Source organism: Gobio gobio, assembly GCF_949357685.1.
Source record: "Gobio gobio genome assembly, chromosome: 7".
Lineage (NCBI taxonomy): Eukaryota > Metazoa > Chordata > Actinopteri > Cypriniformes > Gobionidae > Gobio > Gobio gobio.
In genome coordinates this window covers 57,169,485-57,190,655 of record NC_137103.1, presented here as the reverse complement: position 1 = coordinate 57,190,655, position 21,171 = coordinate 57,169,485, and the positions used below count along the sequence as shown (strand labels likewise).

Below are 21,171 nucleotides of genomic sequence, written 5' to 3'. Positions count from 1 at the left end.
AATAATAATCACAATAAAACCATAATAATTAGTAGTATTATTGTATTTTTTTATTTTATGTTTAATAATAATCACAATAAAAATCATAATTATTATTATTTTAGTCATATTGAAATATGAATGCCTTTTAAAGATTTTAGATTTTTTTTTAAAGCTATTTACGGTATGAATTGTTTTCCAAGTTTTTCTGGTAAATTTTCTGGTAAATTGTAATATTTTCCCCCTATTTTCTATGCACCCGTTCATTCTAGAATGGTCAATATTCCTGTATTTTTGTATTTCTCAATATATAAATTGCGGAAAGCAGTTTTTCCCAGTATCGTGCAGCTCTAATCGAGCGCATCCGAGAGCAATTGATTCTTAACGGCAAGTTCACAGTCTTGAATATTTGTGTCTTATTTTGCTTCAAATCAAAGTTTGCACTGCTGCGATTCATCTGCTGGCTTTGATTCGCTGCTTCAAACTCATGGAAATGAATGGGGAAATGCGGCCGGCCGTGTGTTTCTGATGTCCTTCTCTGTCTGTGTCTTAAAACAAGGACTGGTAAGACATTGTAGATGATTCTACACCCTCAAGTGCTGAAGTTTCCCGAAACCAGACCCATCTGTGCCAAACCATTTCACCTCCCATTTCACACACTTGCCCAGGATTTTAATCCCTCTGACTGGTTTCTCTCTGACAAACTACCGTCTGGTTACGGGTTTATTCAGTTTGATCAGTCAGATATGAGTTATTTCTGCAGTTTCACCTGATTATCTGTGTGTTGTTATGATGTTAAACTCACAAGGGCTCATACACACTAAAGTCTGGAACCGGTTCTTCAGCGTCTGCGTTCCTGCTGGAGCTACAAATCTAGCTTTATTTCTACAGCGCTTTATACAATACTGACGTTTCACAGCAGCTTTAACAACATTAGCACTGTTCTTTCCTGTTTATTAGGGTAAAGTCATCAAATACGAGACTCAATTTTGTAAAATGAGTCAATTATGAAACCAATTTGATTCATTTCCATCTACAACACCACAGCAAATGAACTCGTTTGATCTGAGTCTGAATTAAACCGCGATTCTGAATAGACAATTAAACAAAACATGTAATACTAGAGGTTCTGACTAAATGTTAATTATCGCAGTCGATTTAAAAGGCTTTAAATAATTGGACGAATTACTTTGGGGGTCTGAATGAATGAATGAGTGTTTTTGAACGAATCTCTTGAGTGAATGATTCAATGACTCACTCAAAGACTTCACTTGTTTCATTACTGGATGAATCAGTGTTTTTTAACGAATCTCTTAAATGAATGATTCAATGACTCACGCAAAGACTTCACTTGTTTCATTACTGGATGAATCAGTGTTTTTGAACGAATCTCTTGAGTGAATGATTCAATGACTCACTCAAAGACTTCACTTGTTTCATTACTGGATGAATCAGTGTTTTTGAACGAATCTCTTGAGTGAATGATTCAATGACTCACTCAAAGACTTCACTTGTTTCATTACTGATGAATCAGTGTTTTTGAACGAATCTCTTGAGTGAATGATTCAATGACTCACTCAAAGACTTCACTTGTTTCATTACTGGATGAATCAGTGTTTTTGAACGAATCTCTTGAGTGAATGATTCAATGACTCACTCAAAGACTTCACTTGTTTCATTACTGGATGAATCAGTGTTTTTGAACGAATCTCTTGAGTGAATGATTCAATGACTCACTCATAAAGACTTCACTTGTTTCATTACTGAATGAATCAGCGTTTTAATGCTTGTTCAAAAGTAAAAAAAATTATGTTTAAATAGAATACAGTAAAAATCAATTAATGCTTGTTCAAACAGTTAAAGGGTTAGTTCACCCAAAAATGTAAATTGTGTGATTAATGACTGAGCCTCATGTGGTTGGACACCCGTCAGACCTCCGTTCATCTTCAGACACAAATGAAGATATTTTAGTGTAAATCTGATGCTCTGAAAGGCCTCCATTGGCTCAACTTTACACTCTCAAGACCCTTAAAAGACACTAAAGACTAAAGTTACAAAGTCCATCTCACTACAGCGGCTCTACAATAACTTTATGAAGACGACAATAGTTTCTGTGCGCAAAAAACCCTAAATAACGACTTATATAGTGATGACGATTTCAAAACACGGCCTCATGAAGCTTCAGAGCGTTATGAATCAGTGAGTCGATTCAGCGGTTCAGAGCGTTATGAATCAGTGAGTCGATTCATGATTCAGAGCGTTATGAATCAGTGGGTCGATTCAGCGGTTCAGAGCGTTATGAATCAGTGAGTTGATTCAGCGGTTCAGAGCGTTATGAATCAGTGAGTCGATTCAGCGGTTTGAATCGCCAAAGTCACGTAATTTCAGCAGTTTGGCGGTTTGACACGCGATCCGAATCATGAATCGACTCACTGATTCATAACGCTCTGAACCGCTGAATCGACTCACTGATTCATAACGGTCTGAACCGCTGAATCGACTCACTGATTCATAATTCTCCAAACCGCTGAATCGACTCACTGATTCATAACGCTCTGAACCGCTGAATCGACTCACTGATTCATAACGCTCTGAACCGCTGAATCGACTCACTGATTCATAACGCTTCGAAGCTTCATGAGGCCGTGTTTTGAAATCGTCATCACTATATAAGTCGTTATTTAGGGTTTTTTTGCGCACAGAAACTATTGTCGTCTTCATAAAGTTATTGTAGAGCCGCTGTAGTGAGATGGACTTTGTAACTTTAGTCTTTAGTGTCTTTTAAGGGTCTTGAGAGTGTAAAGTTGAGCCAATGGAGGCCTTTCAGAGCATCAGATTTACACTAAAATATCTTCATTTGTGTCTGAAGATGAACGGAGGTCTGACGGGTGTCCAACCACATGAGGCTCAGTCATTAATGACACAATTTACATTTTTGGCTGAACTAACCCTTTAAAAATGCGTTAAAAATAGAATACAGTAAAAATCTATTTTTTAAAACAAATTCTAGAAGAATGATTATGGAGTTTGAGAGAGCGTAGAGACTGGGTGATGTGTGTCTTAACTCTAACCAGTTGAGAAATGCTGTTGATTTGAAGCTGATGCGACTCGACTCTCTGCAGTGTGTGTGACCCCTGACCCCTGACCCCTACAGAGGAACTGCTGTCATGTGACCGCTTTCTTCACTACTGTATCCATATGACCATTTTAACATTCAACCTTCTGTATCTTTAGTTATTATTATTGATCATTTCAGTTTTGCACTAACACTCCGTAGAAATGAAGCAGAATGTGACTTTACACATTTAAACATTTCATATATTATATCTCCAGTGTTTTAACGACTGTGTCTGTTTTATTTAGGAACACAATGTTTGCTCTGATTTCTCTGATTCTGTGATTCAATACTAAGTGTTTGCAGAAGATGGATATATAATGCAATATAATCATATCATCACTAACTGGGAACACTTTAGGCTCACATTAGTTAACATGAAATAACAATAAACAATTCATGTTCAAGTTCCAAATGTTATGAATACATTATGAAATATCTGTTAAGATTAATTAATGAACCTGAACTAACAAATGATCCGCAGTATTATTCTAACTAACGCAGAGATGAATAAATACATGAACTAATGTGAGCTTATTGTAAAGAGTTACCAATAAAGTCATGAATCGACACTAATGATTGATTGATTGACTGACACACTGTAAAATGTAATCTTATGTGTAAAACATTTCACACTGAATAAAGTCCAGAACATTTCAAATCAACCCTGACTCTTTGATCGATTGACACGTTGACCTTTGACCCCCGACACACAGCATGTGTTGTTTGGTCAGGCGGGAGTTTCACTTCAGCTGTTTCTCCACTTCTGCAGCTCGAGCACAAAGAAAACGTGTGTGTGTGTGTGTGTGTGTGTGTGTGTGTGTGTGGCGCTCTGAGAACGAACAGAGTGGAGGAAAGTTCCTGTAATGGTTAAAGTGTGTGTGTGTGTGTGTGTGTGTGTGTGTGTGTGTGTGTGTGTGTGTGTGTGTGTGTGTGTGTGTGTGTGTGTGTGTGTGTGAAGCCACATGCTCACATTGGCCCTTTGTTCTGATTTCAGCTGATGCCATTGATCCTATTGGGATTGAATGTTGCATTGCAACATGTGTGTGTAAAATTACCATAACTTATTAAAAATGAAAAATTGTGCAATCATACAAGAAAATGCACAGAAAAACAAAACTCTGAGAGGAAGAAGCAAACACCGACTACAACATAATCAGTTATTAATATTTGGTTGGTTCTCTAATTTTTGCTTGTTTTCATGTGCCAAAAATGATGTTGCACAATCAATGAAACACAACTACGCAATATGACTACAAAATCTTTAGTAATATTTGAATGAAGGGTGAAGATGGACTGTACTCTTCTGTCATTAATGTTGCTACTTAAATTATATTTTAAGATCAACAACGTGTATGACAAATTAATTGCAATGTTTATTCTATGCTGCGATTTTAATATGCAAAATATAAAAAATTGTAAAAAGCTTAAATAATAGAATACAGAAAAAATCAATTAATGTTGTTCAAAAAAAAAAAAACGTAAATAATAGAATACAGTAAAAATCTAGTAATGTTTGTTAAAAAAAAGCTTAAATAATAGAATACAGTAAAAATAAATTAATGTTTGTTAATAAATAAAAAATGCTTAAATAATAGAATACAGTTAAAATCTATTAATGTTTGTTCAAAAAAATAAAAAATGCTTAAATAATAAAATACAGTAAAAATCTATTAATGTTTGTTAAAAATAAAAAATGCTTAAATAATAGAATACAGTAAAAATCTATTAATGTTTGTTCAAAAAAATAAAAAATGCTTAAATAATAAAATACAGTAAAAATCTATTAATGTTTGTTAAAAATAAAAAATGCTTAAATAATAGAATACAGTTAAAATCTATTAATGTTTGTTCAAAAAAATAAAAAATGCTTAAATAATAAAATACAGTAAAAATCTAGTAATGTTTGTTAATAAATCAAAAATGCTTAAATAATAGAATACAGTAAAAATCTATTAATGTTTGTTAAAAATAAAAAATGCTTAAATAATAGAATACAGTAAAAATCTATTAATGTTTGTTAAAAATAAAAAATGCTTAAATAATAGAATACAGTAAAAATCTATTAATGTTTGTTAAAAAATGCTTAAATAGAATACAGCAAAAATCAATTGTTTGTTAAAAAAAATCTAAAATGCTTAAATAATAGAATACAGCAAAAATCAATTGTTTGTTAAAAAATGCTTAAATAATAGAATACAGTAAAAATAAATTAATGTTTGTTAATAAATCAAAAATGCTTAAATAATAGAATACAGTAAAAATCTATTAATGTTTGTTAAAAAATCTAAAATGCTTAAATAATAGAATACAATAAAAATAAATTAATGCTTGTTCAAAAATTCTACATTTTAAGATCAACAATGTGCTCATTAAAAATGAACATCAGTTTGTTGATTTTAGCGCGTTTGATCACGTTCATGCTCACTAAAATCATGCATTTCCATTATTCTCACAGTCTAAAAATGAAAACGTTGTGTTTTTTAGGTGAATTTCGTTGAAGACGGCCAGAAGTCAGACGATCTGGACAGAGGAGAACCTGGACGACTGAGAGGGGCGAGAAAACCTTCGTCCACTTTCAAGGGCACATTACTGCACATCAGGTAAACACTCAACTCTATCTGCTCCAAACCATCATATTGAAGCATTTTCATTTATATGCACCAGTGTCACAAGCCAGTCACAGACAGAGACATATATTTACAACATATGAAAACTGACACATGGAGACTTTAGTGAACTTTATAAATAACGACGAATCACAGTTTGAATCGTTTGAGACGGACAGTTTGAACTGATTCACTGAAATGAATCAAAAGTGAATTGATCTACTGAACTAATTCACAATGAATTGTGTTTGTTTAAAAGTGAAATACATTGTATATTAAACTGTACCACTTCTTATGAAATCATAATTTTTTACTTTTTATCAGATCCAGTAATATCCTATTATGGTAATGGTAGACTTCATATTTATTTTATCTGCAAATGAATGTTTCATATAATAAATAATCATGTGGTAATGGTTATATCTGTATAAACCACTCATTTAAATACTTTACAAGTAAAAGATGCGCATCTCATTTAATTAGTTTTCTATTTGGCTTTGTGTCCAAAGATCAGATGATTCATATCAAAATAATAAAGCAGCTTCACATTAGGAAGCATTTGAGTTCAAACTAAAGTGTATTAAAGTCAGCATGAAAGAGAAGGAGCACTAGTTTTAATTGAGCTATTGTCTGCAAGTGAATCGCTTCACAAACAAGAACAAATGTAGGCGGGGCTTGAGTGTGTCTGTGGGGAATTGATTGGGGCGGTTGTGGTTTGCTATTGGTGGATCTCATGTGAGTGACAGGTTGCCCCGCCCTAAATATTAAACTATAATTCATGTGAATACTAGGACTGGGTAACATTGAATATGTGTGATTTGTTTACAAGATGAATCAATTCAAAACAAAGTCTCCGATTAATTTTGAATAATGCCGTTTTTTATTGTTATATTGGTGCATATGCATCACAATGGTCAACATTTTACTTTAAAAATGTATTTGTTAGCATTAGTTGAACTAATAATGAACAACACTAGCGTTTTTTTAATCGTAAATGTAAACATTTACTAATATTAGTAAATGCACTTTGAACTGACACGAATGGGCAATGTGTTTTATTACGTTTTCATTAATAAAATATGTACATTAAGTCGCTTTTGGATTAAGGCGTCTGCCAAATGCATGAATGTTAACACATTAAACATTGTAAAGTTTTACCATGAAAGTAATTAAATACGATTGTTCCTTGTGTCCGGTTAGTAAAAGAAAACATGGCCTGATTATATGAACTGCATTTTTACTGTATTTTACATCTGAATCATGTTGAATCCAATGCTTCCTCTTATTGAAATAATAATAATAATAATTCCTCTGATATCCAGTCATCCATTAGTAAAGGCTGTGGATGTTTTCTTGATGATGTGTTTTCTTCCAGTCCGTCCGAGGAGCTCAGCTTCGGTGCTAAAGAATCAGACAAGAGGTGTTTGATCGTCCTCAACAACATCACCAAAAACCACGTGGCCTTTAAGGTGAGACCAGACTCGCCAGCATCAATCACAGCCAATCAGAAGAGCGTGTGGGCGGAGTCATCAATAAAGCTTTTATTCGCAAATGTCTGCTCAGATGCGATACATATAGCACCAGTCAAACGTATTTGTTTTGTAGAAAGTGAGCTGCTTTCTTTAAAGTGAATTTCGTTTTGTATAAATTGTATCTTAATTTTAATTATTACATTTTTTAGCATGAGACTACTTTCAAAAACATAAAAAATAGTATATGTAGAAAAAAATGTATTCTTAGTAATTTTTGGATTGTTTCTAGTCTAAATATTAGGGCTGTCACAAGATTAATCGCGATTAATCGCATCCAAAATAAAAGTTTGTGTTTACATAATATATGTGTGTGTACTCTGTTAATTATTATTTATATATAAATACACACACAAGCATGTATATATTTAAGAAAAAAATGTTTTTATATATAAAACATTTATATTTATATATATTATAGATTATATAAATGTATATACAGTATATACATGCAAATATTTCTTAAATATATACATGAATGTGTGTGTATTTATATATAAATAATAATTAACAGAGTACACACACATATATTATGTAAACACAAACTTTTATTTTGGATGCGATTAATCGCAATTAATCTTTTGACAGCCCTAATAAATATGTAAACATTCTTAAATCAAGATGCATTTACTAGATAAGTACAATTAAAACTAAATAAGAGCATTTTTTTGCTCTCTCTGTCACATAACTGAAGCTCATTCATTATGCAGCTCATTATGCAGATCATTATGCAGGATATTATGCAGATCATTATGCAGGATAAGATGCACGCAGTTATAAATTATGACTAAAGGCCTGTTCACACCGGGACGATTTTCGCACGCGTTTATCGCCGACGTTTAACGCCTCGGGACTAAACAATGGGCGCCAATGTGAGTGTTCACACCGACGCGCAAAACGGCAGGCGTAAAAGCGTAATTTTTTAAAAAACGCCTCAGGTTCGTTTTTTTATTTTGACGCGGCGCGTAAAAAACTGTCCGACCAATGAGATCAGCGCTTTTGTTCACGTGCCTGGAGCTGCTGAAGTGACAGTAAAACACGACTTGGTGGCGCTCAAGCACAAAACGGTCTTGCCGAGCACACACTGATACGACGAAGAAGTAGTAAGTAAACAAAGAAGAAGATGAGCTGCTAATGCTGCTTGCCAGTTAGCAAAAAGTGTGTGAATGGTTTTGTCCATATACATAATATGTCTGTGGTTTTGGCAAGCACGTAAATACTGTCTCTCTTCTCCTTCTGTGTGACAAGCGAGTGTCAGAGGCTTAAAGTGCCGCAGCTCCACCTTGTGTACCGCGAGCGCATCTACTGAATGTGCCCGTTCACTCGGCGCAGCGCCAGTGAAAATCGCTTGGGTGTGAACACTCAAGACACGCCGAAAAACGGCACGAAAAACGCTGGCGATAAGCGCGCGCGATATTCGTCCCGGTGTGTACAGGCCTTTAGCATGTCATATTTTTGACTTTTTATCTAATAATAAGGACTTTTAACATCATTTTTAAAAAATATATAATTTATATTCAGAAGGTGGGAAGGGATAATTCTCCTCTGATGTTGAAAGTAGATGGATGTGTGTGTGTGTGTGTGTGTGTGTGTGTGTGTGTGTGTGTGTGTGTGTGTGTGTGTGTGTGTGTGTGTGTGTGTGTGTGTGTGTGTGTGTGTGTGTGTGTGTGTGTGTGTGCGTGTGCGTGTGCGTGTGCGTGTGCGTGAGCAGGTGCGGACGACGGCTCCTGAGAAGTACCGTGTGAAGCCCAGTAACAGCAGCTGTGAGCCCGGGGCCAGTGTGGACATCGTGGTGTCCCTTCATGGAGGTAAAGACCACGCCTTTTATTCTTCTGACACACGAGACTCTAATGGTTCATGTTAGTCTAATTAAAGGGATAGTTCACCCAAAAATGAAAGTGACCCCATGATTTACTCACCCTAGGTGTGTATGACATTCTCAGACGAACACAATCTGAGTTATATTAATAAAGTCCAGGCTAATCCAAGCATTAGAATAGCAGTAATAGTTGCTCTGTTTTTGAAGTCCGTAAAAGTGCATCTGTCCGTCATATAACTGCTCCAGCGGCTCTGGGGTGTTAATAAAGGCCTTCTGAAGCGAATCGACGCGTTTGTGTAAGAAAAATATCCATATTTAAAACTTTATAAAGTAAAGTTTCGGCCGATTCTCTGTTTGTGAACAATAGAGACAGAGCGACACGCGTCATAATCTGAAGGCCACGCCCACCGGGGGGGAAACAATCCAACGCTCTCCATTGACTTTGCATTGCGTGAAGCTGCATCCTTGTCATTTCAGACTTATAACAAAAAACAGAACAATGTCTAAAAGCGGATATGTGACAAAGTGTACACAGGGCTCTACATAGCGACCATTTTGGGAGCATTTGCGCCTGAAAATTACTGCGTGCGACTGCCAAAAAATATTTAGGCGCACCGGTGCGAGTGACCCGATCGCTTCTCGTGCATAAATGTATAATACAATCGGAATAAAAACTAAAAACACTGACTGACTGAGCAACTGTTACGTTTCGTGCTGCAATCAACTGCTTTTCATGCCTTCTGTCAGCGGAGCATGTGCAAAAAACGTGTGCGACGGACTACACTTCACAGATTAAATGGTGAAACCGCGGTCTATGAGTGAAACAGGTGTGACACGGCCATGCACTTTCCAGACGCCTCGCGCTGATGTTTCTTTGCAGCCAAACTTAACTAGAAATACCACATTGGGATTATCATAAACAAGGTCGGAAATGAACAGGGGCTTGGGGCAAAAATGCCACCAAAAATGAATTAATATAAAATAATTAAAAAACGCTCCTGTACGAGTTCTTGATTTAATCTTTATCAGCTGCAGTCCATAACATTTATTGTGTTTAAAAATGACTAGATGCATATGAGTGAGTACATCATGAATCCATTTTCCAAACCGTGTTTTTATCTTACCCTGAATCACTACGGTACACATATAATAAGTGTTTCTATTCGGACTATTCCAGTTCGGGTCGCAGCGCTGCGGAGGAGCACAGTCCCTGCGTGACTCGCCAATCGCCATAGACACATACAGAGAGAAGTAGATCCGGCTGTTCTTCCGCGAGACGCACGCAGTTCTGTTTATTAGACTGCTATTGCTCCGACTCGAGTATTGGCATGATTGCAAATGTGATACTGATCTTGTACAAAAGTCCAATAGACAAGTTGATATTAAGTAACAACGTTTTAGCCACAATAATGTTTATTTCGTGAAAATCAAAACAACACGAGTTGTGCATCTCCAAGCGGTTCGATTGAATGAATCTGCGTTTGAACGACTGAATGAACGACTCCCACATAGACCTGACGCCCCCTACTGGCTGTTTTATTTTCATATTTATACTTTGCATGGACTTTTTATTTAAAATATAAATATTTGAACTAAGTTTAAGTTTAACTTGTACATAGCCTATTTCTAAATTCAAAAACTTATATTTAAAACATTTATACAACATTATTTACCCATGAGCTGCATGTAAATGTATCTAAACACCATTTCAGATAGAGCTTCTGCGCCACTTCTACTTCTGATGCTGATTTAATTAGATTAGTAACAGTCTGGTTGTGTCTTATTGCTCTAACTGAATTTATTATTTAAATTAACATTTAAAAAAAAAAACTTTTCTATTTTAAATGAAGAAATTGACAAAAGATGATGCATACATTTAATAAGATTAGAAAACATTGCTCTTATAATGGTAAAAATGCCTCTGGACATTAATTTAAAGGGACAAAGATCATCCTGTAATGGGAAAGTCATAATTGGAATACGTGTTATTGATCAGAAAGTGCTCCTAAATTTTTGACTGTGCTCCTCAAGAAAAATGTTAGCGTAGAGCCCTGGTACAGCAAACAAGCTAAACAAAACCCACAACCAAAAACCCAGACGTGTTTATAAGCTATTGACCCAAAAAACGAGCGTTTAAGGACAAAAAAGTGGATACAGGGCATTGAGACACGTTATATTACACTGAGAACTACACACACTACAGGGAACGTCATCAGAGACAGGAAATATCATAAATAAACCTGACATTTGGATATTTGACTTAAAAGTGACAGAATATTTACTGCACACACACACACACACACTGAGTGTCAGGATCCCCAAATGTCCCCATTCTTCAGCTGAAGCGTCACGCTTTACTGCCTGTATCCACTTTTATCTTCTTAAACTCTTGTTTTTTTGGGTCGACAGCTTATAAAAACTTATTTCTGTGTTGTTTAGCTTGTTTGCTGTACACTTTGTCACATATCAGCTTTTAGACATTGTTCTGTTTTTTTTATAAGTCCAAGATGACAAGAATGCAGCTTCACGCAATGTAAAGTCAATGGAGAGCGTTGGATTGTCCCCCCCCCCCCGGTGTGGGCGTGGCCTAAATACGCTCTGTCTCTATGGCTGTAATTCTCATGGACATGTAAAATCTGCGAGTCGAATCTCTGTTTAATTAGAATTCTTCTAAAGGAATGAAGTCACAGAAATGCAGTGAGCACACTACTGGAGAAGCGGCTCATCCTGAATGTGCATGGATTAGATCTAGCAGGACATGATGTGGATGGTGTTTATCTGATGTGTGTTCAGGTTTCCAGGCGTCTCCGCAGGACCGGTTCCTGGTGATGGCAGCAGAGATGGAGAGCAGCACTGGAGCCGGCGTCCCAGAGTTAGCCCACTTCTGGAAGGACGTTTCAAAAGCTAAAGTCATGGAGCACAGGTGAAGTCTAGATCAGCTCCACATTAAGCCGGTTCACACGCTGAATCTTGTCCGAGTAAAAAATGTGCTTGTCCGGATTTTTTTGGTAAATATAATCTATTCTGAAGCAATATTCTCACCAGTGTTTAATCAGCTTTGACTTATTTAAATATGCATATTTGTCATATTTGTTCCTTTTTATAAAGGGCATTTTTCCATAATCTTATTAAATATAGGATATGCTTCAGCTTTCCTTTTATATTCTTAAATTTGATCTATAAATTAAATTAGAATCAGACACTATAGGCTGTTACCAATCAAATTAAATCATTTACACTGAAAAATTACAACTGCATTAAATAATGTTATGAGATTATATTCAAAAAAAATTAAAATACAAATAAGAAATGTTGGAAAGATGAAATTAAAGCACCAGTAGGTGGCAGCATGTGACCGTCTGAATGAGCGAGTCATTGAGTCGATTCAGTGAAACGGATGATTCATTCAAGAATGAGGCGGTCGTTTATGAACAGGTCAGTGAATCTTTGATTCAACCGATTCATTCAAACGCTGAATCATTCAGTAACACACACTGATGCTGTGAGACGGGTTATGGTTCTTCAGTAACACACACTGATGCTGTGAGACGGGTTATGGTTCTTCACTAACACACACTGATGCTGTGAGACGGGTTATGGTTCTTCAGTAACACACACTGATGCTGTGAGACGGGTTATGGTTCTTCAGTAACACACACTGATGCTGTGAGACGGGTTATGGTTCTTCACTAACACACACTGATGCTGTGAGATGAGTTATGGTTCTTCAGTAACACACACTGATGCTGTGAGACGGGTTATGGTTCTTCAGTAACACACACTGATGCTGTGAGACGGGTTATGGTTCTTCAGTAACACACACTGATGCTGTGAGACGGGTTATGGTTCTTCAGTAACACACACTGATGCAGTGAGACGGGTTATGGTTCTTCACTAACACACACTGATGCTGTGAGACGGGTTATGGTTCTTCAGTAACACACACTGATGCTGTGAGACGGGTTATGGTTCTTCAGTAACACACACTGATGCTGTGAGACGGGTTATGGTTCTTCACTAACACACACTGATGCTGTGAGATGAGTTATGGTTCTTCAGTAACACACACTGATGCTGTGAGACGGGTTATGGTTCTTCAGTAACACACACTGATGCTGTGAGATGAGTTATGGTTCTTCAGTAACACACACTGATGCTGTGAGACGGGTTATGGTTCTTCACTAACACACTGATGCTGTGAGACGGGTTATGGTTCTTCACTAACACACACTGATGCTGTGAGACGGGTTATGGTTCTGCTGTGATATTTGTTTGGAACTATTTTCGCTGCTGAAATAGAACAAAAACAGTCCATATTGCATCTAAAATGTAAGTGAATTAATGTTAATAATTGTTTATGGAACTGGCGAATGAAATCAGTCGTGATGATATTCAGGAAAATGGCACTCTTGGTCGTGTGATGTTGCTTAACTATATCATATGTTATAAATATAAAAACTACACAATTTTTAACCGTGTATATTAACTGAGTTTCTCTGTATGAGCGCCGCTCATTTGTTTTCTCCTCGAGAGCCTCAACAGCTCAACATCGTCAGTTAGTTTTATATTATTATCCACTATCCATCTCCACTTACACTGATGCAGAATCATTATTGCACATTGGTGATTCCATAGTTATTTTTTGTTTTGATCTTTTATCAGGACACTTGTCCATCGGGCAAGTACAATTATTTTTCACTTGCCCCTTAAAAAAATCCTCTTGTCCCGGACAAGCGTTAATGTCGAGCCCTGTAGATGAACAAATGCACAGGTGGGGAATTTGGCCAAAGTGTTTGTATTTCTATTGACAACTTCTCATCCAATAATTAGGACTGCACAATTTGGGAAAAATAAAATGTAATTGCAATTATTTCTGATTAAAAACTGAAAGGATTTGCGCCAGTTTGTTTCTAGGACTTATATAGCAATATGGCTATACATTAATAAATATTATTACTACTAAATCAAATTAGTAAAAATTATCAAATAAAGAAATGCTACTATTGTAATATTTCACTGTAAAATATATATTTTTTTATTTTACATTACATTGAGATGTATCATCTGAAGATGAATAAATGAGCATTATTGATGTATGATTTGTTAGGATAATATTTGGCTGAGATGAAGACCTGGAATCTGAGGGCGCAAAGAAATCTAAATATTGAGAAAATCTCCTGTAAAGCCATGCATATTACTACTAATAATACATTTATGATATATTTATGATAGGACATTTACAATATATCTTATCTTAATATCCTAATGATTGCTTTTTACTGTATTCTATTTTTACGCATTTATGAATTTGTGAACAAGCGTTCATTGATGTTTACTGTATTCTATTTTTACGCATTTATGAATATTTGAACAAGCGTTAATTTATTTCTACTGTATTCTATTTATGAATTTATGAATTTTTTAACAAGCATTAATTGATTTTTACTGTATTCTATTTATGAATTTTTTAACACGCGTTAATTGATTTTTACTGTATTCTATTTTTACGCATTTATGAATTTGTGAACAAGCGTTCATTGATTTTTACTGTATTCTATTTTTACGCATTTATGAATTTTTGAACAAGCGTTAATTGATTTTTACTGTATTCTATTTTTACGCATTTATGAATTTTTGAACAAGCGTTAATAGATTTTTACTGTATTCTATTTTATGCATTTATGAATTTTTGATCAAGCATTCATTGATTTTTACTGTATTCTATTTATGATTTTTTGAATCGTGTTAATTGATTTTTACTGTATTCTATTTTTACGCATTTATAATTTTTTTATCAAGCATTAATTGATTTTTACTGTATTCTATTTATGAATTTTTGAACAAGCATTAATTGATTTTTACTGTATTCTATTTATGAATTTTTGAACAAGCATTAATTGATTTTTACTGTATTCTATTTAAGTTCACCATAAAGTAAAAATTTATAAAAATACAGTGTAAACATATTTTGAATAAATTTGAAGTTCAAACAGCATGCCAATTACTATCATTATATGGACTAATAACACCATGTTTTTAAAATATCATCTTTTGTGTTGAAGAATGAAGGAGCCTGACACACACACACACACACACACACACACACACACACACACGTCACGTCAGGAGTGTTCGGTGTTTAAACTAATGTTTCTCATGTCTCCCACAGGCTGCGCTGTCACGTCCTCGAGAGTCCCAAATCTATTCTGAGCAATTCATTTGACAGTCCATCAGTGACGCCCACCAATGAGCATCAGGACCTGCAGACCATGGTGAGAAGCTCAACACACACTCCATTTACAGACACAACTGACAAAAACATTACCCTTTTACTCTATTTTATAGTTCAGTTGATTTATAGAGCACATTTAAAAACTGAGCAAAGTACAAAAAGATCACTTAAAATTAGGGCTGTCAAAAGATTAATCGCGATTAATCGCATCCAAAATAAAAGTTTGTGTTTACATAATATATGTGTGTGTACTCTGTTAATTATTATTTATATATAAATACAAACACATTCATGTATATATTTAAGAAATATTTGCATGTATATACTGTATATACATTTATATAATCTATAATATATATAAATATAAATGTTTTATATATAAAAATAATATTTTTTTCTTAAATATATACATGCTTGTGTGTGTATTTATATATAAATAATAATTAACAGAGTACACACACATATATTATGTAAACACAAACTTTTATTTTGGATGCGATTAATCGCGATTAATCTTTTGACAGCCCTACTTAAAAGACAAAGTACTGACAGAAAACCACAATAAAATATTAAAAATAGATAAACCCAGGAGAACAGATACATTTTTAAAAGAGAGACTATTTTGCTTCCATAACATGTTTATTTTTCACTAGTGTTTATTTTATCGCACTTCATCTATTTGCGTCTGAAGGTTTCAATCTCCATAAAAGTGTTGAGCGAGTCGCATATCTCCACTTCACACACTCCAAACTCGACCTTTTATTCTTATCTCTATTCTGAGGGTTTGTTCATATATCATTCACCTGATTTATAGAACATTTTATCCCTAAAAACATGGTGAAAATGCATTTTTTCTGTGTGTTGGCAGTAGAGGCGAGCGATATATATCATCTATGATAATATTATGATTTGACATTATCGAGTATGTCCCTCACTTTGCAGAAACACACCTAGAGATGCGCACACACTTTACTCTATAAATTCAAGAAATGGGGGCAAAATCCTATATAGTTAATATCAAAATCACACAAAGGCCTTTTTTCTCCAAATGTCAGCATGATCACAAATGTGATATTGATTTTATACAACAGTTCGATAAACACCCGATAAAGTTTGATAAAGTTAATATTTATAGACTTACATTTTGGACACAATATTGCCTGTTTTTGCCCCAAAGCCACAGGACTGTTTTGTGTCTGAGTGACACACAGTGGTGTTTCATTACTGAATGAACGAATCGAGTGAATGAATGATTCATTGACTCACTGATTAACACAGTCAAATGAGTTTCTGAATGAATCGAGTGAATGAATGATTCATTGACTCACTGATTAACACAGTCAAATGAGTTTCTGAATGAATCGAGTGAATGAATGATTCATTGACTCACTGATTAACACAGTCAAATGAGTTTCTGAATGAATCAACTGTTTGAATGAATCGAGTGAATGAATGATTCAATAACTCACTGATTAACACAGTCAAATGAGTTTCTGAATGAATCAACCGTTAAAATGAATCGAGTGAATGAATGATTCAATGACTCACTCATTAAGGCTGTCAAATGCTTTGTTTCTGAATGAATCAACTGTTTGAATGAATTGAGTGAATGAATGATTCAATAACTCACTGATTAACACAGTCAAATGAGTTTCTGAATGAATCAACCGTTTGAACAAATCGGGTGAATGAATGATTCATTGACTCACTGATTAACACAGTCAAATGAGTTTCTGAATGAATCAACCGTTAAAATGAATCGAGTGAATGAATGATTCAATGACTCACTCATTAAGGCTGTCAAATGCTTTGTTTCTGAATGAATCAACTGTTTGAATGAATCGAGTGAATTAATGATTCAATAACTCACTGATTAACACAGTCAAATGAGTTTCTGAATTAATCAACCGTTAAAATGAATCGAGTGAATGAATGATTCAATGACTCACTCATTAACACAGTCAAATGCTTTGTTGCTGAATGAATCAACTGTTTGAATGAATTGGTTGAATGAATGATTCAATGACTCACTCAAGACAGTCGAATGCTTCGTTCCTGAATGAATCAGCCATTTGAATGAATCGAGTGAATGAATGATTCAATGACTCACTCATTAACACAGTCAAATGCTTCGTTCCTGAATGAATCAGCCGTTTTAATGAATCGGTTGAATGAATGATTCACTGACTCACTGATTATGAATGAATGAACTGGGGAATGATGATGATGATATCTACAGGTTTTGTCCTAATGGATGTCCCTGGTCTTACTGTGATTGATCAGAGTAATAATAATAATGGCTGGTCATGTGATTGATCAGAGTAATAATAATAATAATAATGGCTGGTCATGTGATTGATCAGAGTAATAATAATAATAATGGCTGGTCATGTGATTGATCAGAGTAATAATAATAATAATAATGGCTGGTCATGTGATTGATCAGAGTAATAATAATAATGGCTGGTCATGTGATTGATCAGAGTAATGATAATAATAATGGCTGGTCATGTGATTGATCAGAGTAATAATAATAATAATGGCTGGTCATGTGATTGATCAGAGTAATAATAATAATGGCTGGTCATGTGATTGATCAGAGTAATAATAATAATAATGGCTGGTCATGTGATTGATCAGAGTAATAATAATAATGGCTGGTCATGTGATTGATCAGAGTAATAATAATAATAATGGCTGGTCATGTGTCCTCCAGCTGATGCGTGTGATGATGACGAACTCGCGTCTGGAGCAGAAGCTGGAGATGTGTCTGTGGATGCAGAAGGTTCTGCTGGTTCTGCTGACGTTTGTTCTGACGCTCAGCTTCACTGTGGCCTACTCACTGTGGACGTGGTGAAGCGACCTCTGACCTCTAGAGACTGACCTCAGGAGCGGGCCTTTATCACGCACTCAGAGAATAAACCCCTTTAATTTATACAACATCTGTACAATTCCTCAAGATCATGCAAATGTAATTAACTCAGTCTGATTTTAATATATATAGTATTTTATAAAAGTATGAATGTATAAACAATAAAATGACGCTTTTGGTCGACACTTTTATCATCAGTATTCTGTGCTTTTTGTTACATTGTAATGTATTTATATACAAGATGATGATGCGTGTTATTACAGGAAATTAATAATCACACAATACAGTATAATAAATAAAATACTTCTGTTTTCTATAAGTTGCATGACTGTACAATCTGTTCAAAGTTAATATCAAGTGACTTACATTTTAGACCCAGTATTGCCTGTTTCTGCTCCAGAAATAGTTTAAAACAAAACTATGGGATCAGATTCCTGCCGAATTTATTGCGGTCAAATGTAAAACAATATTAAAACATTATAAAAACACATGAAAATATAACGTACAAAACTGAAAAATCAATGCAAAGTTAACCAGAATCACAAACAACGCAGTCACGGAAATAACAATAATAACAGTGTACCCGCGGGATCTTAAAAAGTCTTAAATGTCTTTAAATTCAAAATCAAAATTTTAAGGCCTTAAAATGTCTTAAATGTCTTTAAATTCCAAATTTTAAGGCCTTAAAAAGTCTTAAATTCGCTGAAGTATTGAGTTCTAGGTCTTAAATCATTTTAAACGGGTCTTAATTTTCCTACGTCCATGTAACGCTACCTCTTGCTCATTGAAATGCTCCCGCAGCGTTTTAGAGTGTGTGTGTGTGTGTGTGTGTGTGTGTGTGTGTGTGTGTGTGTGTGTTCGTTTTTTCGCTAGTGAGAGACCAACAATCATCAAAAGTTTGAGAACAGTTAGATTTTTTAAATGTTTTTAAAGAAGTCTCTTCTGCTCACCAAGGCTGCATTTATTTGATCCAAAATACAGCAAAAACAGTATTATTGTGAATTTTTTTTTACAATTTAAAATAACTATTTTATATTTCAATATATATTTTAAAATGCAATTTATTTCTGTGATTCAAAGCTGAATTTTCAGCATCATTACTCCAGACTTTAGAGTCACATAATCCTTCAGAAATCAGTTTTTTTTACTTTCTATTTCAGATAAATGCTGTTCTTTAGAACTTTCTATTCATCAAATAATCCTGAAAAGTTTTACACAACTGTGTCCAACACTGATAATAATCATAAATGTGTGTTATCCTCATATGAGAATGATGAGTGAAGGGTCATGTGACACTGAAGACTGGAGGAATGATGATAAATTCAGCTTTGATCACAGGAATAAATCACACTTTACTATAATATATTCACACAGAGAACAGTCACAACAGAACTGTCACAATATTACAGCTTTATTGTATTTTTATAAACATAAATGCAGCATTGGTGAGCAGAATGTAAAAACATAAAAAAATCGTACCTTATCTCAAACTTTTGACCGGTAGTGTGTGTGTATTAATCCTGGTGAGATTGAGCTATAAATTAATTTGCTTAGCAAGTCATTTTGTGATTCTGCATTTCCTTTTGTACGTTTTTTTTTTTTTTAATTGCGTGATATAGGTCTTAAATTTAATTCATAATGGTCTTGAAAAGTCTTAAATTTGACTTGGTGAACCTGCGTAAATCAAATATTTAAACAAGTTTCTAATGAAACTGCTCAAAACGAAATCATGTTTTCTGCTCTTATTGGGGTTTTTTGCGTGTGCGTGCTCTTTTCTCCTTCGCTCTTGTTTCCACATTCTGCTCGCGCGGTTTCAAATGTTGCCGTTTGAGTTTCATGTAAATTAGGGGCGGGTCTTAGCATCACCATTGGTCCACTAGTACTAGATTGACAGCTCATCCTCCAGCCAATCAATGGAAGAGGGAAGTTTACGTCACTCCAGTGCGACTCTACGAGTATAACGTGTTCTCTATCACTGTATCTGCAAGAAATACATTATTGTATTGTTATGAATATAATCCCAGGACTCTATTCTTTTGTATGATAGACGTTTAACCCTCTCAGGTCGCCGGATCGACTCGCTTTTTTTCTCATCAGTGCCCAAGAGACTCAAATAACTCGTTTTTATCATTCAGGCAAGTGTTATACATCATTATAAGCTGTTAAGCACATCTGCAAACTTGTCGCCGTTTTCTTGGTTAATTGGGTCATTTACGTGAATCGCGTAGAACGGGGGGGCTGGGTTCATTTACTGAACGGTTTCCGGGTGCAATCTTTAACAGTTCACAGTCGGCTTGTTTAACCCTTAATCGGCCCTTGGGCTCCAGCTGACCCCACTGGACTTTTCCTCCATTTTTAAAAGTGTTCCCTTCATCTCAGGGCCATGAGACTCTGTGACTTTTCCTAAATAATCTAAACATGCACAAAAAATCTGGGCTTGATTTGGTTGTTCTAAAGGTGTGTAAAAAAATTTTTACCGTTTAAGTCCCTCAGGGTCAGATTGACCCCACATTGAAAATGAATGGGAAAGTGTAAAAAATACATTTTTTTCAAATTTTTTGTCAAAAAAAATTAAATAAATCCAGTATAAATCTGAAAATTTCCACATTTATATCAAGGTCTGGTCCTAGAGCATAAACACAAAGTAGAACGAACTTTCTATCTCATACACACACACGTACACACACACGTACACACACACAAACACACACGTGTGTGTGACTGCAACAGAGAGCATTTCAATTGAAATTGGCAAATAAAATCAACAAAACTGGCATAAATCTGAAAGATTTTCATACATAAATGAAGGACTAATACTAGAGCACAAATTCAATATGGAACAAGCATGTTCACTCACACACACACACACACACACACACACACAGACACACACAAACACAAACACATGTGTCTGAAGCATTTTTTTGGATTTTGGCAATGAATGGGAAAATGTAAAATAATGCTTTTTTTTTCACTTTGTTTGTAAAAAAACTTCAACTAAATCCAGTATAAATCC

At 34.9% G+C, this 21,171-nt stretch overlaps 1 protein-coding gene across 2 annotated transcripts in view; it reads left to right on the top strand.

Moving 5' to 3' along the window:
• The window catches only part of mospd2 (motile sperm domain containing 2), a 46,047-nt gene extending 27,575 nt beyond the window's left edge, over window positions 1–18,472 (top strand). For both annotated transcript variants that reach the window (XM_079822478.1, XM_079822479.1), the window contains 6 exons: window positions 5,582–5,697; window positions 7,079–7,172; window positions 8,944–9,040; window positions 11,845–11,974; window positions 15,221–15,323; window positions 18,000–18,472. In XM_079822478.1, coding sequence (XP_079678604.1) covers window positions 5,582–5,697; window positions 7,079–7,172; window positions 8,944–9,040; window positions 11,845–11,974; window positions 15,221–15,323; window positions 18,000–18,140 — 681 coding nt within the window. In that variant the 3' untranslated portion in view covers window positions 18,141–18,472. The remainder of the gene's footprint in view (window positions 1–5,581; window positions 5,698–7,078; window positions 7,173–8,943; window positions 9,041–11,844; window positions 11,975–15,220; window positions 15,324–17,999) is intronic.
• The last annotated feature ends 2,699 nt before the right edge of the window (window positions 18,473–21,171 follow it).